The sequence below is a fragment of the Musca autumnalis genome, unplaced genomic scaffold (assembly GCF_047663935.1).
Source record: "Musca autumnalis isolate F117 unplaced genomic scaffold, ASM4766393v1 scaffold_5, whole genome shotgun sequence".
NCBI lineage: Eukaryota > Metazoa > Arthropoda > Insecta > Diptera > Muscidae > Musca > Musca autumnalis.
The window spans coordinates 42,318,068-42,344,275 of record NW_027412088.1 but is presented as its reverse complement, the minus strand read 5'-3'; the positions used below and the strand labels follow the sequence as shown (position 1 = coordinate 42,344,275).

The 26,208-nt window shown below is 36.5% G+C and overlaps 1 protein-coding gene across 1 annotated transcript; it reads right to left on the bottom strand.

Moving 5' to 3' along the window:
- Positions 1 to 239: 239 nt before the first annotated feature.
- Positions 240 to 26,208, bottom strand: LOC141386623 (uncharacterized). Its single transcript, XM_073955535.1, has 10 exons — positions 26,195 to 26,208; positions 25,224 to 26,134; positions 24,995 to 25,133; positions 11,316 to 12,232; positions 6,444 to 6,582; positions 6,260 to 6,371; positions 5,026 to 5,171; positions 701 to 1,620; positions 504 to 642; positions 240 to 441 (listed from the first exon to the last, which is right to left on the bottom strand). Exons 2-10 carry the CDS (start codon positions 26,127 to 26,129, stop codon positions 323 to 325), a joined length of 3,537 nt encoding a protein of 1,178 aa, XP_073811636.1. The 5' UTR covers positions 26,130 to 26,134; positions 26,195 to 26,208; the 3' UTR covers positions 240 to 322.

The following is a 26,208-nucleotide window of genomic DNA, read 5'->3' as shown; positions in this document are numbered from 1 at the left end:
AAATTCGGCCTAACAGAACGTAACGCTTTTTATTTATTAAAGTTTAAGTTTAAAAATCAAATAAAATTTGCCCAATAATGGAGAACATTACTTTGAGTTTGAGACTAATGTGGTAATTTATGCTGTCAATTCGATGTTTCAAACCTATTATATTTACAATTTATTTCAACGAAAATGCGTTTTTGCTCTCCAAAAGTTCTTCTTTTTCATTTCTTTTTCTCAATAACTACATTAAGTGATATGATTAATTCGACTCAATTATATTTAAGGTGTACAGAGTTGATTTGTTTTATGTATACAATTTCCTATTTATATATATGTATTAAAAATGAACAACAGTGCCTTGAAAAATGGGAATAAAATCTTCATTGATAATGGCATAATAAAATGGATGGTCAGCAGAAAAGAAGATAGGCAACGATCGAGATGTGGCAACAATACCTAAAATTAAAAAAAGTAATGAGTAGATATTACAAAAACCCTAAAAAAGCGGTCACACTCACCTGTTGCACCAGATGCTTCTGTTCCAAACTCAGTAACCGAAATAAAAGCCTTGTGGACAGCGCTTGAGATATACAAAGGTTTTGAAGATTTCTTCATTTTTGAGAAATCGGCACGACCGAACATTTGCTTTATACCCATCTGTAATAATAATTTAACTAGAAGCTATAATTAAAATCAACATTTATCTTAGACTTACATTCATAAGTGGTTCTTGTAAATTTATTTCAAATTCTGCTTGAAATTTAGGCAAAAACACCTCAACATGTTGCTTGGATAATTTCGATTGTAATGACTTCAGGGAAACATTTCTTAGCTTCTCCTCCAAGGCTCTCAAGCCCGTCCTCGAATTGGGCAATAAAACTAACATAGAAAGATCTGAATTTTCATAGGGCAAGCGTACAGCACTACAGTCCAAATCATTTAGATCGGCATATTCAAATCTATCATCTTCGGTGACCATCATTGGAACTTTAACACTTGTTTTCTCATCAATATAAAAATCATGATCGCTTGTATACTCCGGATCGAATTTCGTTTTCCATTCTCCTTTGAAATGTATGGCACTCACCAATACCAGATGGGTATCTTCACCAAGGACAGATGGGGATATAAGATTATGAATTTTATTATCCGTTTTCGATTCAACCCATTTATTTATGGTTTCAGCTGCCTCTTTGGTGTGCACAAAGTTTATGGTTTCCGGCATTGAAAAGAATTTTTCCCAAAGCACATTTTTAAAATCATCTTGCAGCACAGTATGTTCCTTAACATAAATTTTATTGGCAATTTTCAACATCTTGCCATCTTCATATTTTGCCAGTAATTTGTGATAGTTTTCAGCAACATGTTCTGGTAATTGACCATTGACTCTGAGGCCTTGATCCATTTCACTTGCTGTCTGACCATCTGCACCCATTCGCGTCATAGCCAAACAACTGTGTATGGAAAATGGTGAATAAATTATGTTTTTCTGACCATTCGATTTAAACAATTCCCGGAAAAGTTGTTGGCTAAAGCTACCGAGGCTGGTCTTGAAGTCCACATCACCTGTACCCTTGACAGAATAGACGATGAGAAGAAGTAAAACATGTATGCAAAGAAATCGGGAAATATTTGCTGGAAGAATGGAAAAAATTAAAAATATTAGTTGGGAGTTCTTAGTAAATAGACATAGGGTTTCCACATTTTCTAAATTTTATTTTTATGCCCTCCACCATGAGTTGTATTGAAGTAAAATAGGAACAATCAGTTTCGTTTCGTTTACGAAAGTACCAAATTCTGTGCCACGTAATGGCTTATTCTTAGGAGAAGTGGAATATGCTAACTGGAGAAAATCAATTTCTTTTAAACAAGGTTTAATACCAATGAGATGTCAATGTTTTATACCCATTCAGAACCGAAAATACCATGGTAAAGTCATTCCATTTCAACGATGCGTGCACAAACTGAAAATATGTAAAATCAGGAGGTAACTGCGTATATACCAAACTATTAACCTATATTGATATTTTTCTGCGTGGAACCGATTTCTATGAACCCGCATCTATATTAAAAAGTGTCGCTTTACCCACAATTCTCTGTAGGCATGTTTTATACTATATGCCATGTCAAATACTATATACCAAATTTCAACCATTTCGTTAGGATAATCACGCAAAGCCACAAACTTTTTAGTTTCTCTGAATCGTTTAGTTCTCAAAACAAAACCACAAACTTTTCAATGCAAAAAGTGGAAAACCGTACGATTGCTGATTTTATTCAATAAAGAAACAACAAAAATATTTGGCAAACATGTACTGTACAAAATGATCAACGACACATTCGGGCTAAGGTTATGACTTTTTTACAACCTCTTATCCATGTATGATATTTTGATGAGATTAAGATTACATAAAATCTCAATTATAAAGTGATTCGATAAAAAAGTTTCCGCACAAAAATCTTTTAAAGTTGTTATTTTTCAGAACTTTTGACAATTTTTTGAAGTCACTATAAGCAGATATTTGACTAAAAACCATGAATGACATAACCGTTTGTTTCTCACCAATTTTATCATCGTTTTATAACATATACATCATTGAATATTATATATAAAATTATTTCATATTTCATAAAAATTAAAAGTGGTATGTGCGGGACCTTTTTTATGCCCTCAGCATTTATGCTAACGAGGGTATATACATTTTCATACGCCTCATCAAAATAATGGTTTTAGACCACAAGTATGTTTGGACGAAATGTGTTTCAGACAATTTGGAGTCGATTTAGCAGTGTCCGTCTGTGTGTCTGGCCGGCTGATGCGCTCAATAAATCTCGAACGGATGAGCCGATTTGGTCTAAAATTTGGCTTTCGTTATATTTTGTCCAAACTTAGATCAAGTTCGAAGATGGGCCCTATCGGTCCACTCCTTCATATACATACCTCCCCCACAAAAGTACGAAAATTTTCGGAAAATTTGTGCGCACGATAACTCTTGAAGCGAGTAACCGACATTATCGGTCCACTCCTTCTAGTACCTCCCACAAAAAATTTCGGAAAAGTTCAAGTACCTTCGTAATGGTGACAGCGAATACAAGTCGCTACAACAAAAACAAAGCGATCAGAGAGCAGGTCCTAACTCTCTGATCGCTTTGTTTTTGTTGTAGCGACTTGTATTCGCTGCCACCATTACGAAGGTACAAGTTTTATCAGGGGCAAGTCCATACATCCTGAGAAAATAGCCAGAAAGTTGTAAAAATCCCCTATGGCACAATGTGTAGTGATTGGAGCCCACGATAACTCTCGAACGGATCTGCCGTTTCGCTCTAAAATTTGGCCAACGTAATTTTTTATCGGAACTTAGTTGAATTCGGAAGGTGAGCCATATCAGTCCATTCCTTTAGGTACCTCTCCCACAAAACATCGAAAATATTCGGAAAATTTGTACACACGATAACTCCTGAAGGCAGTAACGGATTCGGTCCATACTTTGCACATCGTAATATTTCTACGTGACATAGATCAGGCTTGAATATGTACTATACATGCCAACTCCTTCAGATACCTCCCAAACAAAATTTCGGAAAAATGCACTTTAAGGCCTGCTTTCGAATCGCTTTTTTCTTTTTTGTAACAACTTGTGCTCGCTGTCCCCTTTACGAGAAAATAGCACAATAGCGCTATCGGTGCGCACCTTCCGATATGGTTGCTATACTCGAACATATACCTATCTTGGTTATTTTTTAATGGAGAAGTTTTTTTTGTACATTAAGAACCTCAAATGTAAAATTTCAGCTAATTCGGTCAAAAAATTTTGCTAAATGCCTCAAAAGACCTTAAATCGGGAGGTACCGTTATATGGGGGCCATACCCAAACGTTGACCTATATAGCCCATCTTCAAACTTGACCTGCCTATGGAAAAAAGAAACTCGGGGCCAATTTAGCGTTTTATCTCAATTATTGCGGACGCTAGACTGATAAGAACAGACAAATTGAAGGGCATGGGTAATACAAACAGAACAAGTAAAAAGTTATCAGTGGGATTGTAACACTTCTTTCTCAAAAAAATTAACTTTTATTAGAGGGGTTTTGGGCGTATGAACTTGCCGACAAAAACATGAATTTGGATTAAAACTCAAGAGTTTTGCTGGGGAGGCACCTAAAGAAATAGACCGAAATAGTCCATTTTGTACCATATTAAACAAAAACATATTATCGCAGCTGCATCAGCTATACACAAATATTGACGGAGTTAAACTTGTCAAGTCACAGCGATTACACTTAGGTCATGACATGGAATTGAATGATGATAATTCTTCTAAAAGTCTAAAAGATTGACGAAAAACTAATAAAATTAATCGAGCTTTGAAAATTATTAGTGCAATTTCAAAAATCTTCGCATAAATGTAGCTTAAAAACATATATCGGATCATTTTGATTTTTACACTTTTTCGGCGGGAAGTACAACTACACCAAATAAAATCTGTAATGAGCAGGAACCTACTTGAGTACATTAAATTGCAAGGAGCTATGTAGTGGACAAAACATTCGGGTAGAGCAATCAAATACATTTTAGTAGTTTGTTCACAGCTTTTGAACAGAGAATTGTTTTCTTATTTTCATCGAAGGTAGCCTTTATGATTCGCGCTGTGACAATCTAAAATTTGATCCACTTCCAAAATTGATCGATCTGTTCCTTCAGGTAGCTTCTCCGGAAATGTTAAATATTTGCGAATTAATCCAAATCAAAAAAAAAAATAAATAATACATTTTTGCCCGAACGTCCCCATTTTTTAGAAGAATGCCACAAATAAGCGCACTAAGTAACATACTGTTTTTTTTCTCAATTTATGCTAAATTTATTTAACAGACGACTAAGACGTATTTTTTGCTTCTGATTATTAAAATAAGCTCACATACACCAGATTGCACGAAATTTAATTTTGGCAATTGAATTGCTTTATGAAATGGTCACATCAGAATCATGACCTTGAACATCTTTTTGCGGTTCGATCGTTATTCAATTAATACGGTTATTTACCATGTAGCCCCATTCTGTCAATAACAATTAAAGCGAGAATTCTATTTACGTGTTTAAACCACAAGCAATTTCTTAGCACTGATTCAATTATAAATCGCAGTTTGTAATCAAGTTTTACTATTTGTTTGTTTATCAGTTTTATTTCGCTTTTAATAAAATAGAATCAATGACGCCGCATGACGACGTTGCACAGTGAATCAAATAAAATATAATAAGATGATATATGAACGATAATTTATAAAAAAAATGTATATATTACAATATGAAAGATCATTTCTGATGTGCTAATATCGAAGTTAAGCTAGATATTTACTAAGATAATACAATGTGTGCAATAGGGTTATGACATATTAACCTTTATTCTCATAAATGATTTCATGTAGCAGGAATAAATGAACTTTTGCCTAATAATAAGTAAAATAATGTTTATTGTATTTAAGTATTAAAAAAGGCCACGCACAAATAACTTTGATTTTTTTGAATACATATTCACGGTGCGCCTGAACCAACTTTAAATGTAAGGTGCTTACACTTGGGAAGTTTTTGTGGAAGTCCTCAAGTTCTTTACAAAATTTACCTTTATGATATTATCGTAGATTTTACCATTTTTGAGATATGTACATATATAAGTTCAAATTGGGAAAATGCACTGACTGTATCGCCTACTTATAATGTCATGACTGTAATTTCATTTAAAGTTAGTTAAGGCACACCGTACATGATATTATTTTATATAAGGCGATGTAGTCAGTACATTGTCTCAATTTGAACTTCTATATCTCAATAAGAAATAATTAAAATATTAAGTTGCAGTGTTTTATTTATAATTCACTACAAACTAGAAAATAGTTTTTCTCTTAGTCATAATAAGTATATTCTTCTTCATGGTGGGATCTCTTAAATAAAACGCTTGCATTTAAATTTTAAATGCAATCGTTTTTTATTTAATTTTAAATTCAAATTTTAAGAGCAAGTTTTTTTTTTTTTTTTTTTTTTTTTGAGAAATCCCATCATGTTAAAAACTTAATAAAATATGGTGTCATAACCCTAGTGTACGAATTATATGCCTTCATATTTGATGAATATTTCTTTGTTGGCAGGTATTTACTTATTATTTACACACAAGGCCCACAGTAAAGTATACACTATGAGTATTGGGGATTTTTAAGATTTTTATTCAGATTTTTTTTCAATCATACATTTAAACACGTAGCGTAGGGAATTTCACATCAACATTCCGGTAAAAGTTCCTTCGAATAGTGGTTCAAAATTGGAATTTACAATGGCATAGTAAAATGTTCGATCAGCTTCAAATATTTCATATTGGGGATGCAAGCCTTTAGCAACTGAACAAAAACAAAGAAGGGAAAAAATTATGACAATTTTTAATTTAATTAATGTTTTGATAATATACTTACACTCATATGGTATGGCATTGACAACTGACTCTTTGATTTCTACCGAAGCTTTGTGAATTACATCGTCAAAATGAATTGCTTGATTTTGTTCAATCATTTTGTCAAAGCGGGCAGTTGTAAAGAATTTTGTCATACCCATCTGGAAGAGCAAGGAGAATTGTGATTTGGATTAAAATTAAAAAAAAAGATTATGTATTTTTATACCCTCCGTATTTTACAATGTAAGAATGTATTGATTTGTGATGATTTTGTTGACGTGTTTAGGACCTGTGTCGTAGTGATATAGGCCCGTTATTACAACCTTTCGGTAATTAAATGCTGCTATTTTACAAAGTAGATTCGGATTTTCCCCTTTAGAAGTATTATAACGTCGTCTGCGTAACAGACTGGGTCAAATCCTTCTTTGGTTAAGGTCCTTAAGAGACTATTTATGGTTGTAACATACATCATTTTATTTTTCACAGGTACCATATTATAGTAAAATTCAAGTTCAGTAGAGTAGAACTTTTAGGCAACAATATGGAAACAAGTAAAAAGTATCAGTCGGATCCGTGAATTGAAAAACTTTTTTTTGCCATTTGAACTTGACGACAAATAGATTAGGATTAAAGTTCAAAAGTGTGCTACTTAAAGGAATGGAAGTTTGGACAAAATTTGACGAAGGCCAAATTTTGGATCAGTTCGAGAGTGCTCTCCGTCCACTTCATTTGGTGCCATAGGGGTTTTAAACCTTTCGGGCTGTTTTCTCAAGAAGTATTGACTTGCTCCTAAAAAACTTTTACTGTCGTAATTGAGTCAGATAATGCAATTTGCTTCAACTAAACTCAAAGCGATTCGGAAGCAGGTCTTAAAGTAAACTTATCCGAAATTTTGTGTGATAGGTACCCGAAGGAGTAGACATATAAAGTCCATATTCGAACGTGATCTATATCAGGTAGACATATTTGGATGTGTAAAGTACGGAAAATCAGCTACTCCCTTCAAGAGTTATTGTGTGCACAATTTTTCCGAACATTTTTGGACACTTTTGGGGAGGTACCTGAATGAGTGGACCGATATGGGTTATCTTCGAACATAAACTATGTTTGGACAAGATATTACGAAGATTTTTATTGTAACAACTTGTATTCACCGCCCCATACGACGGTACAAGTTTCATCTGGGGAAAGTCCAAACTTCCTGAGCAAATAGCCTGAAAGGTGCAAAAAGCCCCTATGACAGCGTGAGTAGTGGTTGGAACGCAATATAACTCTTGAACGGATCTGCCATCGTAATATTTTGTCCATGCTTAGTATAAATTCGAAGATAAGCCATATCGGTCCACTCCTTCAGGTACCTCCCCCACAAAAGTTCAAAAATGTTCGGAAAATGTGTGCTACGATAACTCTTGAAGGGAGTGACCGATTCGGTCCATACTTTACACATTCTAATATATCTACCATATGTATATAGGGTTTGAATATGGTCTATATTTGTCCACTCCTTCAGGTACCTGCCACACAAAATTTCGGATAAGTTCACTTTAAGATCTGCTCCCGAATCCCTTTGATTTCATTTGAAGCAACTTGCATTCGCTGCCTCAATTACGACGGAGAATCCTTTTTATGGGCAAGTCCATACTTCTTAACAAAACAGACCAAAAGGTGTCCAAACCAACTTTCAGTTCGAAGATTGGCAACAACTTCCTGTACTTCCCCCCAGTAATTAAAAATGTCACTAAAATGGTATGAACGAACGTTGGATCTCCTAATATTTTGTCCAAATTTAGTTTAACTTCTAAAATGGCCGATATCGATCTTCTCCTTATGGTACCTCCCCCACAAAAGTTCAACAATTGTGGCGATCTGCCCGTAGATGAAAGTTTCAATTCACATAAACTGGGGGATTATTTCTGTCGGCAAAGCCGACTGATACTTTTTTACTTGTATTTTTATACCCTCCACCATAGTATGGAGGGTATATTAAGTTTGTTTTTCCGTTTGTAACGCATTGAAATACTCATTTGCGACCCTATAAAGTATATATATTCTTGATCAGGGTAAAATTCTAAGTCGATCTGAGCACGTCCGTCCGTCCGTCCGTCCGTCTGTGGTAATCACTCTAGCATCCACAAAAATGGAGATAGGACGCTGAAATTTAGGAAAAATGCGTCTTTTGTTTGCAGGCAGGTCAAGCTCGAAGATGGGCTATATCGGTCCACGTTTTGGTATAGCCCCCATATAACGGTACCCCCGATTTGCGGTATTTTGACGTTTTTAGCTACATTTTTAGACCGATTTCGCTATAATTTGACATTTAGGGTTCTTAAGTATCAATAAACTTATATAACAAAAGTTGTGGACATAGGTCCACGTTTTGGTATAACCCCCATATAACGGTACCCCCCGATATACGGTATTTTGACGTTTTTAGCTACATTATCAGACCGATGTTGCTATAATTTGACATTTAGGGTTCTTAAGTGTTAATAAACTTATATATTAGAAGTTGTGGACATAGGTCCACGTTTTGGTATAGCCCACATATAACGGTACCACCCGATTTGCGGTATTTTGACGTTTTTAGCTACATTTTCAGACCGTTTTTGCTATAATTTGACATTTAGGGTTCTTAAGTGTCAATAAACATATATAACAAAACTTGTGGACATAGGTCCACGTTTTGGTATAGCCCCCATATAACGGTACCCCCCGATTTGCGGTATTTTGACGTTTTTAGCTAAATTTTTAGACCGATTTAGCTATAATTTGACATTTAGGGTTCTTAAGTGTTAATAAACTTATATATTAGAAGTTGTGCACATAGGTCCACGTTTTGGTACAGCCCCCATATAACGGTACCCCCCGATATACGGTATTTTGACGTTTTTAGCTACATTATCAAACCGATGTAGCTATAATTTGACATTTAGGGTTCTTAAGTGTTAATAAACTTATGTATTAGAAGTTGTGGACATAGGTCCACGTTTTGGTATAGACCCCATATAACGGTACCCCCCCGATTTACGGTATTTTGACGTTTTTAGCTACATTTTCAGACCGATATAGCTATAATTTGACATTTAGGGTTCTTAAGTGTAACTAAACTTATATAACAAAAGCTGTGGACCTAGGTCCACATTTTGGTATAGCCCCCATATAACGGTACCCCCGATTTACGGCATTTTAATGTTTTTATCTACATTTTCAGACCGATTTAGCTATCAATTGACATTTAGAGTTCTTAAATATCAGTAAACTTATATAACTAGTGGACATAGGTCCATGTTTTGGAATAGCCCCCATATAACGTTACCGCCCGATTTCAGGTATTTTGAGAATTTTACCAAGAAGTTTTAACCGAATTATATGTAATTTGAACATTTGACATTTGAAATTCTTAGTGGTCACCACACCTCTCCACCAAAAATTTTCAAGAAAGCCCCCATATAACGGTACCTCCCGATTTTCAGTAATTTGATGATTTTAGCTACAATATTAAACCGAACTAGCAGTAATTTGACATTTGAAGTTCTTAGTGGTCACAACACCTCTCCATCAAAAATTGGCAACATAGGTCCATGTTCGGATATAGCTCCCATGTAACGGTACCTCCCAACTTTCAGTAATTCGGCAATTTTATCTACAATTTTTAACAGAACTAACTGTAATTTGACATTTGAAGGTTGTAGTGGTCACCACACATCTGCATCAACAATTTTCAACATAGCCCCAATTCCCGATTTTCGGTACTTTGAGGATTTTACTTAAAATGTTTAATAAACGTAGGTCCATGTTTTTGTATAGCCCCAAAACAAACCTCCCGATTTTCCGTACCTTAGCTTTTTTTTTTTTGACGAACTTTCTGTAATTTGAAATTTAAAATTCAACAATAATTCTGCAACAAAAATTGTTCATTTAAGTTCATATTTTCGTATAGCCCAGATACCTCCGAACTAGCTGTTAATGACATTTAAAGTTCCCACGTTATGTACCGATTTTCGATATTTTGAGGATTCTAGCTAAATTTTTTAACCGAATTTGGAGTTATTTGACATTAAAGGCTCCCATCAAAAACTGTCAACATAGGCCCATGTTTTATTATAACCCCTATATAACAGTACCTCCCAATTTCTAGCCCACCAAAAATTGTCAACAGTTAGATATAGGCACCATAAAAAAGGGCCTCCCGAATGAAGCATTTTATGTACATTATCTGACATTTTAACGTACTCACTTAAAGTTGGGGACAGGAATGAATATTTTATGGTGGAGGGTATAAAAAGTTCGGCCCGGCCGAACTTAATGTTTTTTTTACTTGTTTTTTTTAATTTTGTTTTTCAAAGGATTTTTTTTGTATTTTCATAATTTACTTATTGGGGTTTTACTATATAGGAATATATAAAAAAACAAAAACACTCATAATTTGATCTAGAGTCTAAATTTGACCTTGAATTCCTCTGCAAATACTAAACCTAATGTGATCGTTTGATTCACTGGAAAGCTGATTGTGTTATCTGTCGAACAAAAAAATTATTATGGAAATATCTCTATCCATTCAAAAGTTACATAATTTTGACCAGAAAAAAAAAAACGATTCTGAACCACTGTGTGGCGGAGGGTATAAAAATCGGACCTTTTGCTTTTAATTGAAATATGAATTTCTTTACTACAACGTAACGAAAGGCCACAGAAGCTAACGTAAGATTATTCCAAAAGTTATCTCTTATCGGGTCCAAGTAGACACCTACCAGAAGAGAGCTTATTTCTGCGGTAAGAAAGATGTTATCACCCGCAATTTTTATCTTCCGCTGTAAAAAAACGGCTACAGTACACTGACCTATTCCTTTAAACGGGACTATATTTAGTTGTATTGTGTGTGTTCAAAACTTACCTTTGTGAGGAAGTGTTTAAGACCCACTTGAAATTCTGCCTTAAATTTGGGTAAAAACACATAACCTTCTGTTTCCGCAAATTTACGTCGCAGCGATCTTAAATCAAAGTCGATTTCTTGTAAAATTCTCATAAATCTTTTCGTACGCATATTTCCTCCTGGTTTTATAACAATCAACGAGAAATCTGAATCTTTGTATGGAATCCTTATGGCAGTCGATAAAAGATGCTTTGTAAGCAAAGCATATTGGTATTTTCCCTTATATCTGAGCATTGGAATATTGATGCGATTTGTTGCATTTCTACGAAATGGGCGTTCCTCTATACCCTCAGCAGGTATTGGTAATGCAAAATTTCCGTCAAATTGAGTTGCACTTAGTAAAATGGCTTCTGGATAATTTCCCAAATTTCCACGTTGCAGCATATTGGTAATTTTAAAATCGGTATCCTCTGCAATGGCTACATTAATGGTATTTACAGCGATGTTAGGCTGAGAGAAGTCTACTGGCAAAGGTGTTGAATAAAATCCTTCCGATAACATTTGTATGAAACTCTCTTTTAGACGGAATTTGTTATTAAGACAAATTAAATTAGTCAATATTAAATTTTTCTCAACTTTGTATTTCGTCAGCAATGTTTTGTATCGCTGCATCATTTGGAACTCGGGTTCATGTTGCCTTAAAACTTGTTCTATTTCAGCAGCAGCTTCACCATCAGTACCCATTAGCACCATTGATAAAGCCGATTGCACGGCAAATGGGGAAACAAGGATATTTTGGTTTTCATTTGTTGTAAATACATCGTGCAGCAGTTGTCGATTAAAACTACCTAATCTGTAGTTTATTTCTTGTGCATCTGTTATGGTGGATGCAGAGTAGAACAGCAATCCGGAAATAAGGATGAGTGTGAGTAGATTAACTGGAAATATTGAAGAGGGGAAATTTTAATAAATTACGTTACGAATAGCAATTATGTTTGGATGAAATCCGTTTTATAGTACGTTTAGATCCCTTTGTAACTACTCGAAATAATCATTGTAGACCCCACAAACTATATACATATATTCTTGGTCAGCGTGCAATTCTACATCGATACAGCCATGTCCGTCCGTATATCCGTCCGAACGGATTGATGGATAACATTTTGGTATAATCTATTATATGTTCGTAGGACATTTGGTATTGCCCCCATACAAAGTGACGCGTGACGCGTCGTCGTTTTAAGGAATTTTTAAGATATTTGTCCCATTTTACCACCGAATTGGTTGTAATTTGGTATTTTGTGTCTCCAGAGGCTTAAAAACATTTATACCAATGTTTGTTTATATAAGTCCACGTTTTGGCATATCCCCCATATAACGCCCCATATATAGTACGCGTAACTTTAAGATATTTAGAATATTTTAGTCCCATTTGACCACAGAATCGGTTGTAACTTTGTATTTTGTGTTTCTAGAGGTTGAGAAACATTCCTACTATAAAATGTTTATATAGGTCCACGTTTTGATATAGCCCCCATAGAACGTTATCTCCCGATTTTCGGTATTTTGCAGGTTCTAGCCTCGGGTGACGTAGGGGATGGAAGATACCAAGGAACGGTCCTTACCGGTTTTAACATGGCAAAGCACAGGATTTATCTTGGTCTCTCTTTCATCTCAAGTGGACACTGACCTGCCCGTGGTGTCACCTGGGGAACTGCCTTTAACACCCGTTAAAGGTAGTGAGCTAACATGTGCCGCGCGTTCACCCATAACAACGTTAAAAACTTTGGTTTGGGCGTCGGGTTAGTAACCCTCCCCTAGAAAAAACAGCCTACTATGAAAAAACGAAAGAAAAACAGACCCCTCTAAACCAATCCCACGGCAGCGGGTTCTTACCTACCGGATTGACCCGAAACCAAAAGTGTTTCGGCCAGCGGCTGCCAACCCAGCATTATATGCTGCTACAACAACAACAACAACCCCTCTAAACACGCAGAGAAAAAAATATGATTGATCCAACAATATTCGAAGAGCAAAATATGTATTGTAAAGATATTGTTAAATTCCAAATGTAGTATTGTGATTCCAACAATTGGGTTTTGTTAAATCCAAAAATAGTTTTTGTCAACTGGACAATAGTTCTCTCTTTTCTTCGACAATTTTTTCTCTTCTCTCGCTATTCGATGCCGTGTTGAAAAAAACAATTATGGTGAGTTTTGTTTGTATGACATGATGCCTTTATCTTTGTTTTTGTGTGTATGTATACCAACAATGAGACTCTTGTTTTTATTTGTTTCTGTTTTGTTGCATTCTTCTATCTTCATTGTGCTTTGAGGTTTGGTGTTATACCGGAGTTTGTTATGGTGTTTAATTATTCCTTATGTTGTGGTGGGTGCTTGTGGCTTTTTGTTTGTCTTTGTTGTCAGCCAATGCAGCAAACCATGTATTGTGTTCATCAATGATTGCAATATTATACGCGACATTTATATCCAAGTTATGTGAGTTATGTGAAAAGTGTATATGAGAAGTATATACACTCAAATCTAAAATTTCTGGGCTGGTTTTCTGGGTTGACAATACTTCTTGTAAACAAAATTAGATTATGATAGTTCCTACAATCGGTATTGTTAACGAGTTTTACAATACTGCGGAAATTCAAAAGTTGTTTTTGTATTCTATGTTTGGAACAAAAGATGGTATTTTTGGATTTGATTTACAATGTTTGAACAAAACAAATACATTTTTGGAACCAAAACAGATATTTTTGTTCCAACAAAAGCGAAAAATATTTTTTTCTCTGCGTGAAGTTGACGAACCCCGCAAACGTTTTAAGGAATCTGCACCTGGAATGTTCGCACTCTTTATAGAGAAGGTGCAGTCTTCGCATTGGCAGACGTACTTGAAAAGTACAAGGCCGATATTACTGCCATACAGGAAATACGATGGATTGGGAAAGGCGTCACAACAACACCTAAAGGTGACGCACTGTATTATAGCTGCCATGACGTAAAGCATGAGTTTGGTTGCGGATTCGTAGTTAGTCGGAGACTAAAACATCTGGTATCCAGCTTCACTCCAGCGAATGAAAGACTTACTGCAATTCGAATAAAAGCTAAATTCTTCAACATCAGCTTTATTTGCGCTCATGCTCCCACTGAAGAAAAGGACGAACAGACCAAAGATATATTTTACGAGCGCTTAGAAGAAACATATGACCGTTGCCCTGCCCATGACATTAAAAACATTCTAGGCGATTTTAATGCCAAAATTTGGAAGGAGAATATCTTTGGCCCAACAGTCGGGAAATTCAGTCTCCACAGTTAAACATCTGACAATGGTATGAGGCTGATAGATTTTGCAGCTGCAAAAAACATGGTAGTTAGCAGTACCAGATTTAATCATCTCGATATTCATAAGGGCACCTGGACATTCATCCAGCGTGTTGGATGTACGATCGTTCCAAGGCGCAAACATTGATTCGGACCACTACCTTGTTGCAGCAAAGGTACGTACCCGTCTAAACGTTGCAAATAAAGCACGAACAGGCACAACGCGGAAGTTGGACATCGATAGGCTGCAAACACAACAGATAGCCACAGCATATTCCACTCAACTAGCCCAATTGCTTAACGCGAGCACTCCTTGTCCCGATAACATAACAACACAATGGCAAAATATTGCCCACTCCATGCAAACAGCCGCAAAATCCATACTTGGATTCCAGAGACCTCAACAAAGGAATTCATGGTATGACCAGGAATGTCGTGCTGCTACCGAAGAGAAATATGCGGCATATAGAGCTACTTTACAATCAGTAGCAACGCGTAGCGCACGAGATAGATATCGGGAGAAAAGGAGAGAAGGGAAACGTCTTTTCCGCAAGAAAAAGAGAGAAATGGAAAAGCGGGAGTGTGAAAAAATCGAGATGTACAGGAGCCAGAATGAAGTCCGAAAATTCTACCAAAGAGTGAAACATCAAACAGATGGCTTTAGTACAGGCACATCCTCCTGTAGAGACCAACAGGGTAATCTGGAAACAGATACAGATAGCGTGCTCAGGATATGGAAGGAACATTTCTCCAATCCGCTGGTATCCAATAGTAGCGAAGACGATGATACCACAGATCCAATCCCAGAAGATGGCATTGAATGTATACCGCCCAGCCAAGATGAGGTAAAAACAGCAATCAACCGGCTGAAGAATAATAAAGCAGCAGGAGCTGATGGCTTACCAGCCGAGCTGTTTAAAACCGGAGGCGACGCGCTGATAAGGTGTATGCATCAACTAGTTAGCACCATCTGGCAGGAAGAACACGTACCCGACGATTGGAACCTGAGCATCCTATATCCCGTCCACAAGAAAGGAGATAAGACTGTATGCTCCAACTATAAGGGCATAAGTCTTCTCCCTATTGCCTATAAGATAGTGTCAGGGATATTGTGTGAACGACTAAAGCCAATGGTCAACGAAATAATTGGACCATACCAATGTGGCTTTAGACATGGCAAGTCCACCATTGACCAGATATTTACCCTGCGGCATATCCTAGAGAAGACCCAAGAGATGCAGATCGACACATGTCGCCTTTTTGTCGATTATAAAGCAGCATTCGACCGTCCCCTCCGTTCAAGGGTATTCCATGCAATGTCTGAATTTGGTATCACGCAAAGCTGATACTAGGTCATCAGTTAAAATTGTACCAAAAGAGGTTTCAGACAAGGAGACAGCCTTTCGTGTGACCTATTCAACATTTTGCTGGAAAAGGTAATACGAGATGCAAATGTCAAAAGAAATGGCACAATTTACACCAATAGCCACATGTTACTTGCCTATGCTGATGACATAGACATCATGGGACGATCAGTAAAGGAAGTAACTGATACCTTTAGGAAGGTCGAGGCAGAATCTGCGAAAGTGGGTCTGGCGGTAAACGGCAAAAAAACCAAATTGGTGGTGTCGACGCGCAAAGCATCCATAGAGCTCGGACCAACTGTGGAAGTTGGTACCTAAAATTTTGAGGTAGTTAAAGACTTCGTCTACCTCGGCACTGCCATAAACACAACAAACAACATCAGTTGTGAAATAAGAAGAATTGTATTGGCCAACAGATGTTACTATGGTTTAAGTAAGCAATTTAAAAACAAAGCCACATCTCGTCAAACAAAAATAACACTATACAAAACGCTGATACTACCCGTGCTTATGTATGGTTCCGAAGCTTGCTTGGTGTGTTTGAGAGGAAAATTCTTCGAAAGATCTACGGACCGATTTGCGTTGACGGTAAATATCGACGTCGTATGAAGCACGAGCTATATCGTATTGTAGATGCAACGATTGTGTTGGCTAGGCCATATCATAAGAATGAGCAATGATGAGCCCGCTAAAAAGGCGTATGAATACATGCCACATGGCGGTGAACGCAGAATCGGCAGGAATAAGCTTCGATGGAGCATACAAGTGGATGAAGAAATGTAAAGACGCGGTATTCCAAAAAGTCAAGCGAAAAACAGAGAGGATTGGAGATCTTTTCTTAGTTCGGTCTATGGAGCAATTGTTCTGTAATGGGCCAACTAAGTAAGTAAGGTTGTAGCCTCATTATCACACCGAAATGGCTCAAATATGGTATTTAGTCTTCGTTGGGGGTGTAAAACTTTCCCCCAGAAATTTGTATGTATAGGTCCACACCTTCATATAGATTCCATAGAACGGTTCCTCCTGATTTTCGGTATTTTGAAGGTTGTGGTGTGTGTGTGTTAATCCACCGAAATGGCTGAAATTGGTATTTGGTCTTCATTTGGGGTACTAAAGGTTTCATATGAAATTTGTTGGTATAGCCCCAATATAACTTATTCCTCAGAAATGGCTGATATTTGGTATTTATTCTTCGTCCATGCCTTAGTATAGACCCATAGAACAGTATTGCCCCATAACAGTTGTGACCTCAATATCTCACCGAAATGACTGAAATTTGGTAGTGAGTCTAAAACTTTCCACCTGAAATTTGTCAATATAGGTCCATGTCTTCATATAGCCCCCATAGAACGGTATCTCCCAATTTTCGGCAGTTTTAAGGTCGTGTCCTCAATATCCCACGGAAATTTGTGAAATTTGGTATTCAGCGTTAGCCGGGGGTGCAAAATTTTCCCCCTGAAATTGTCGGTATAGGTCCATGTCTACAAATAGCCCCCATAGGTAGGTTGCTGCTCAATATACCATCGAAATGACTGACATTTGGTAGTTAGTCTTCGTTCCTCACCGAAATAGCTGATATTTGGTATTAAGTTTTTGATAGGGATATAAAACATTCCACCCGAAATGTGCCGGTTGACGTCCTCAAAGAGCCCCCATAGGACCGTACCTTCCGATTTATGGTATTGTGAAAATTGTGGCCTCAATATACCACCGATATGACAGAAATTTTTATTATTTAAACTGCCTTGGGTGTATAAAATATTGCAGAAGAGAATTATCAGTATAAGTCATTTTCTTCAAATAAAGAAGAAGAAGCGTACTTCCCAATTGTCGGTATTTTGAAGGTTGTGTCATCAATATCCCATCGAAACGGATGAAATTTTTCGGTATTGTTCCATGTTTTTATACCCTCAGCCTTTAGGCTAAAGAGGGTATTTACACTTTGATACGACTAAAAATGTGTCTCATAGAAATAATGGTTTTAGACCCCAAGTATGTTTGTACGATATCCGTTTCAGACAATTTTGAGTAGATCTAGCAATGTCCGTCCGTCTGTCTGTCTGGCTGGTGCGCACGATAACTCTCGAACGGATCAAACGATTCTGTTCAAATTTTGGGTATCGTTACGCAAATTGTATTCGCTGTCCTCTATACGACGCTGTAAGTTTCATTAGGGGCAAGTCCATACTTCCTGAGAAAATAGCCTGAAAGTTACAAAAAACCCTCTGACACCGTGTGCAGTGGTTGGAGCGCAAGATAACTTTCGAACGGATCAACCGATTCGGTCCAAAATTTGGCTTTCGTAATATTTTGTCCAAACTTAGTTCAAGTTCAACGATGGATTATATCGGTCCACTCTTTCCGGTACCTCCCCCACAAAAGTTCGAAAATGTTCGGAAAATTTTTGCGTACGATAACTCTTGAAGGAAGTAACCGATTTGGTCCATACTTTGCACAGTATGAAATTTCTACCAGACTTAGATGAGGTTCCAATATGGACTCAATCGGTAAACTCCTTCGAGTACCTCCCACACAAAATTTCGGAACAGTTCAGTTTAGGACCTGCTCTCGAATCGCCTTCGTTTTTGTTGTAACATCTTGTATTCACTGTCCCCTATACGAAGGTACAAGTTTCCTCAGGGGCAAGTCCATACTTCCTGAAAAATAGCCTGAAAGTTGAAAAACAAACCCTATGACACCATGTTGATGGGGGAAAGCGCAAGATATTTCTCGAACGAAAATGCCAATTCCGGCCAAAATTTGGCCTTCGTAATAGTGTTTCCAAACTAAGTTTAAGTTCGTAGATAAGCCATATCGGTCCACTCCTTCAGGTACCTACCCCACAAAAATTCAAAAATATTCGGAAAAATTGTGCGCACGATAACTCTTGATGGGAGTGACCGATTTGGTCCATACTTTACAAATTCTCATAATATCTACCAGATATAGATCAGGTTCGAATATGGACTATATTTGTCCACTCCATCCCGTACATCCCACACACAATTTTGGATAAGTTCATTTTAAGAACTGCTATTGAATCACTTTGTTTTTTCTTGAAGCAACTTACATTTGCTGCCTCAATTACGATGGTAAAAGTTGTTTCAGGGGCATGTCCATACTTCTTGAGAAAACAGCCCGAAGGGTGTAAAAACCGCCTATGGCACACCCATGGTCTATGTCGGTCCATTCCTTTAAGTACCTTTTCCGCAACATTTTTGAACTTTAATCCTAATCAACATTTAATATAGGTTAATATTATGGAACTTTAAAGGTTGTACACACATCGTCCAATGGAATTCGAAAATTTTCAATAAATGGAGAGCATTACAAAAAAAAGATCATATATTTTCTTGTGACGCAGACGATATAGTTTTTCAAACTGTATTCCAACTATTGCAAATACATACTTTTTTAACAATGAACAAAAGTATTTTTAGTATTATTCTTGAGCGGATTTTGTTCTTTATTTGCTTTACTTACCTCTAAGTTCCATTCTGTTTATAATAATAGATAATATACGAATTATTTTGGCAATACTCTCTTTATGCTCTGTGTATTACTGCAGTATGTTTCTAAGTGTTGTTTATTTATATTGTGAAATTTCAAAACACTTTATCATTAAATGGTGACATAGAATTTGTTTTAGAAAACAATGAATAAATAAATATCAAATATCGCATAAATACCAAAATAGAATTGAAAAATTCGCAATCATAAATAAATAAAGCGTAACTAATACGCAGTTTGTCAACTAAAGGTTGCAAATGCTGAATGCCAAGTGTACATGTAAACATAATGATAAACTAAAGAAGTAATAAATACAATTATAAATAAAATAAAAGGATTATAAATAATACCCTCTCAGTTTCAAGAATCAAGATATACACAATTCTGTTCCCGATCAATCAACTAAGAACCACTTGATGAGTTTATTAGGAACAGAAGGCATTGATATCTTGACATCTATTTCCAGATACGATTGATTCGAGGAGCGAATAGCGACGTTACAGACGATTCATGAGGTTTAAGAGCTCCCCTTGGATCGTTTTGATTTTTTCCGCACTTTGTCCTTGCTGTCCCCTTTACGACGGTACATTTTTTTTCAGGGGCAAGTCCATACTTCCTGAGATAATGGCCTAAAATCTCCAAGAAACCTTGACTGCTCCGACTTAAATGGCAAATATCTCTCGAGGGTGTTTTTGATTGGTCCAAACTTTGCACATTGCATTATTTCATCTAGTCTAGTATCCGGTTGGAATATGGACCATATCGGTCCAGTCCAGCGCGTAAAGAATTTTTGAAGGCTTATAGTGCTTTGTTCATAGAGAACTAATGCTGAGCAATTGTGAGTCTATTCATCATGAAACAATAGTGGGTTTTGTGAATGAAAAATTCTGTCGCCAATCGTTCATCTGTCCGTAGACAAATTTTGGCGTCCAATCGTAGGTCTTCACTTAGGGAAATTCTGGTTTCTTATATTGGATATTCACCTAAATTGTTCAAAAAGCAAGCAAAACTCTGGTAACCAGTCTTGAATTATTTTAAAGTTAAATTCTGGCGCCCGATCCATGATTTATACATGTGCAAATACAAAAACTCTTAGGTCGTGTAAAGAATTTTTGTTTTAACTAGAAATCCATAAACACAATTTTGCCCAATCTACATTTTTTATACCCTCAGCCTTAGGGCTGATTAGGTTATATACACACTTGCATACGACCAAAATGTGTCTCATCGAAATAATGGTTTAGGCCCCAAGTAGAGTTTGGGAATTCCCGACTTTTTTCCATTCCCGGGAAATCGGGAATGACAATTTCTCATTCCCGGGAACCCGGGAATTCACGGGACTATGGTAAATCGAATTCGTGGGGCATAGACGTGACAGGGAGTAAGCAAACATGAAATACCTACTCCCTTTATGTGTAGTTGTGTCATTAGTTATCTCTTTGGAACAATATAAAGGGAAAAATAGCAATAGGGTCAAAAAGCAATAGCAAACATCTTAAACGACTTTGTGCCAAAATCTTGAAAGAACAAATAAATCATATATGACATATGACAGCTGTTCAAGAATATCTTATGTATGCGGTCAACATCCAATTATTCCTGACTAATTAGCGGAGGTTATATAAAATATCTTTTTCCAACTACCATCCTAGCAAAGCTTCCTTGATATCGAAGAGTGCTGTCCGATTATATTTTTAAAGTCAACGATATCGTATGTTCTTCTTATGGTTCGAAATGCGTGTTGATCATATAACAAATCCGTTTATAACGAATTTTTACACGGCTGACCTTTTGAGTACACGGCTTCACAATGGCAACACGTTGGCACCAATGATATAGAGTCGTACTTATATGAACATACAAACCATTGTTATTATTGGTTTCCAATCCTAATATGCTCCATTTGCCACTTACATATTATACAGTGTTTTATATTGCAAACAATAATTTTGGAGAAAACAACAATTCGAATGGATCACAGCTTTTATATCTTAGCAAATTAATATCCTTCAAGAATGCCACCAATAAAAATTTAGACTAGAACTGCCGTAATAAACTATAAATCAAGAATTATGTGAGGTTATACAGACTTCGAATTCCAGAAAAAAACACCAATTATCGAGAGGACCAATACATACATATTTTATACGAATTATGGCGATTTTTCCAATGGGCCCGCAATTACGAATAATCGGGGCACGAATTATCGCCATTCTACTATATTTCCAATATTTAATAACTATAAGACAAATAATATTTGACTTATACATGAAAATACAAATACCCGTATTCCCGGGAATTTCAAAAAATTTTCCCGGGAAATCCCGTTCAAAAAATGTCGGGAATTCCCGGGAAATCCCGGGCCGGGAATTCCCGACCAGAAACTCTAGCCCCAAGTTTGTTTGGGCGAAATCAGTTTCAGACAATTTGGAGTCCATCGAACTGGAGACAACGATAACTCTCGAACAGGTAAAATTTGAATCCGAGAGAGAGAATCCGATTTGGTTCAAACGTTGTACATCGTATTATTTATTACAGCCTCCGAATATTGACTACATCAGACTCTTTCGGGTACCTCCCACACAAAGTTTGGAAAGTGTGCAGTTTATGGACTCATCTGTGATCGTTTTTATTTTTTGGCATCATTTTGTGTATGCGGCCCTTTAACAGGGTACAATTGTTTCGAGGGCAAATCCATACTTCCGAAGAAAATGTCCTAAAAACTCAAAAAACCTCTAGAGACGTCAGATGTATTGAGTTTGCTCATTTTCTTTAGTTCCGAGGCTGAGAGTATATCTCTGTCGGCACAGCAGACTGATACTTTTTTTATTTGTTAAATTTGTATAGCAGATAGTCCTCGCGTCTAAAATTACGACAGTATATTTTTATCGGGTGTAAGTCAATACTGGTGGAGATAATTTTCCAAAAACTGCAAAGATCCTACGGCCACGAACTAATATAGCTATTAATTGGAGTCCTGGATTTGGTCAAATCTTTGAACATCGTAAATGTTCTTTCGAAGATCGACTATATTGGTTCACTTCTTTCGGTACCTCTCATACAAAAGATCACAAATTTAGGCTTACTGACAGGTTAAGACGTGTTCGCGAAATTTTAAGCTTTATTTCGGATAGTTCTCGCAATACTTATTTAAGCAGTAATGTTTTAGAAAAACAACCCATTTTTTATACCCTCCACCATAGTATGGAGGGTAGTTCGAAGATGGGCTATATAAATTTAACAGGTCAAGTTCGAAGATGGGCTATATGGTCCACGTTTTGGTATAGGCCCCCTATAACGGTACCTCCCGAAAATTATTTTGAGGCTTTTTAAAGAAAAAAGTAGAAATTTGTCATTTGCTCCCGATTTAAAGTAGTTTGAGGCTTCTAGGTACATTTTCTGACCGAATTAGCTGAAATCTGATACTTGAGGTTCCCAATGACCAAAAAGTCTCCGCTAAAAATTACCAAGATGCGTCCACATTTGTGAATAGCCCCCATATAGCGCTATCCCCCGATTTAAGTCTTTTTATACCCTCAGCATTTATACTAACGAGGGTATATACACCTTCATACGGGCAAAATGTGCCTAATCGAAATAACGGTTTAGACTCCAAGTATGTTTGGACGAAATGTGTGTTTAGACAATTTGGAGTTGATTTAGCCATGTTCGTCCGTCTGGTCTGGCTGGTGCGCACGATATCTCTCGAACGGATCAACCGATTCGGTCCAAAATTTGGCTTTCATAATATTTTGTCCAAATTTAGTTTATGTTCGCAGATGGGTTATATCGGTCCACTTCTTCCGGTAACTCCCACACAAAAGCTCGGAAATGTTCGGAAAATTTGTGCGCGCGATAACTCTTGAATGAATTTACCGATTTGGTCCATACTTTGTATATCGTTAAATTTCTACTAGACTTAGATGAGGTTCCAATATGAAATCAATCGGTCCACTCCTTCGGGTACCTCCCACACAAAATTTAGGAAGTGTTCAATTTAGGACCTGCTCTCGAATCCTTTCAATTTTTGTTGTAGCAACCTGCATTCACTGCCCCCTATACGATGGTACAAGTTTCATCAGGGGCAAGTCCATACTTCCTGAAAAAATAGCCTGAAAGGTGCAAAAAGCCCCTGTGACACCGTGTGTAGTGGTTGGAGCTCAAGGATTTGCCGATTCGGCGTTCGTAATATTTTGTCCAAACATAGTTTTAATTCGAAGATAAGCCATATCGGTCCACTCCTTCAGGTACCTCCCCCACAAAAGTTCAAAAATGTTCGGAAAAATTGTGCGCACGATAACTTTTGAAGGGAGTGACCGATGTAATCCATACTTTGCACATCCTAATATATCTACCAGATATAGATCAGGTTCGAGTATGAACTATATTTGTCTACTCCTTTTAGTACCTCTCACACAAAATTTCGGATAAGTTCACTTTAAGACCTGCTCTCGCATCACTTTGATTTTTGTTGAAAGTAACATTTTTTTCAGTGGCAAGTCCATATTTCTTAGGAAAACAGCCCGAAAGGTGTAAAAATCCCTATGTCGCAATATGTGCCTTTCGAAAAGCACGATAACTCTTGAACTGTTCAACCGATTTGGTCCAATATTTGGTCTTCGTCATATTATATCCAAACTTAATTTCATGGGGCAATACCGATCCACAACTTCCGGTACTTCTCCCCAATATTTAAAAAATGTCACTAAAATATCTAAAATGACTCATATCGGTCCTCCCTAAGGGTACCTCCCCCACAAAGGTTCAATATTTCTGTCTTAGTGCAGTTAATTCCTAATCCACATTTTTGTCGGCAAGTTAAAATGTCCAAAAAGGGCCACAAAATTCTGAAGGGACCTTAAATACATTCGATCTGTCCGTAGGTGAAAGTTTCACTTCACATTGGCTGAGGGTGTATATCTGTCGGCAAAGCCGACTGACAATTTGTTACTTGTTTAGATACATTTTTGATCTAATTTGGGGTATCCGTGGTCGAACAATTTTTGCACCTAACAGGAAACTAACTATCCCATTTTTGTTCGGAATATTTTATGGTGGAGGTTATAAAAAGTTTGGCCCTACTGAACTTATTATTTTTAACTTGTTATATTATGTCACGGGCTGAGGGTATATCTCTGTCGACTGATACGTTTTTATTTGTTTTTCACTATCAGCAGCCACGTTATAGGGAAGTTTGACTACACATTTTTTGTTATTAAAGATCCATTCACTACAATTTATTAGCCTATTGAAGATCGTTATTTTAAGATGTAGGAAGGAAAATCTCTGTATTATGGCCGTTATACTCCAATAAATGTTCCTTCAAAGAATGGTATAAAATCCTCGTTGATAATGGAATAATAAAAGGGATGGTCTGCGTTAAAATCAAATGTAAACGACGAACGTAGATAAGCATCGGCAGCTATAAAAATAATATAAAATAATTAAAAATGCATTATTGTATGTTCAAATAATTTGGTCTATCTAATGAAAATACCTGCTACTGCGGCAGCTTCACTACCCTCTTCATTTACATCTATTGAAGCTTGATGGATTACTTCAGATATGGCCAGGGGTTCTGGTGATTTTAACATTTTGCCAAAGTCGCCGCTATAAAACATTTTCTCCATACCCATCTGGAATTAAGATCATTTTTAAAATTTACCATGACAAATTTTATGTATAAATTCCGAGTCCCAATTCATGACTTGGAATATATTACTTACATTTTTAAGAATATCGCTTAGTTCCACTTTAAAATCTGCTTTGAATTTTGGAAGAAACAAATTGATATCCATTGCATATCTCAAATTTTTTGAAATAATTGATGATAATTGAATATCTCTCAATTTACTTGTCATTTTTGTAAGACCATTAATTGTATTGGGTAAAATAATTAACATGGATAAATCGGAATCTTTGTAAGGCAGCAATACTGCCGTAGCGTCAAGTTCATCTATGAAACCATATTTAAATTTTGATTGGATATTCATCATCGGAATTTTTCTGATGTGTTTTGAATCCACATAGAAATTTCTTTCCCTTGTAAATGCCACAGGAAATGCCGTTGCCCATTTGCCATTGAAATAAATGACACTCAAGAGATATAATCGCGTATTGACATTCATACTATCGACGGATACTACATTTTCAATTCTATTATTTGTCTTCAAAGCAATCCAATGATTTATCACTTTTGAGGCATTTTCGGGATTGGTAAAATCAACTGTGTCGGCTGTTGTGTAGAACCTTCGTGACAATAGTTCATTGTATTGATCATTGAGTTCTTCATTTTCCATAACATATATTTTATTGGCAATTTGCATTACACCTCCTTTTTGATATTTATCCAGTAAGGATTGAAACTCCATCGTCATATTTTGAATATTCATTTTGTTAAAATTTAAACCACGTTCTATTTGTTCAGCAGTTTGACCTTCAGCACCCATTTGTAACATAGCCAAACAGGCTTGAATGGCAAATGGTGATAGAATCAAACTTTGTTGGTCATTCGTTTGCAAAAGTTCTTGGAAAATGTGGCGGCTAAATTGTTCCAAAGCATTTTGGAATACACCTTCAACAAAAGCGCTTGTTAACCCACATATGGATATAACGGCAAATACTATTCGCATTTTGACTGAAAGTAAATAAAATATTTTGTTTAACAATTTCATTTCTCTTGCTAGAATTTACTTACACTTTTCTTTCAAA

Bases quoted from the DNA above. Each gene is read 5' to 3' on its own strand.
- LOC141386623 (XM_073955535.1), bottom strand. From the start codon at position 26,129: ATGCGAATAGTATTTGCCGTTATATCCATATGTGGGTTAACAAGCGCT. The intron at 6,372-6,443 runs GTAAGTATATTA...GTTTTTGTTCAG, and splicing joins CAATGCCATACCATATGAGT to TTGCTAAAGGCTTGCATCCC. The intron at 643-700 runs GTAAGTCTAAGA...TTATTATTACAG, and splicing joins TACAAGAACCACTTATGAAT to ATGGGTATAAAGCAAATGTT.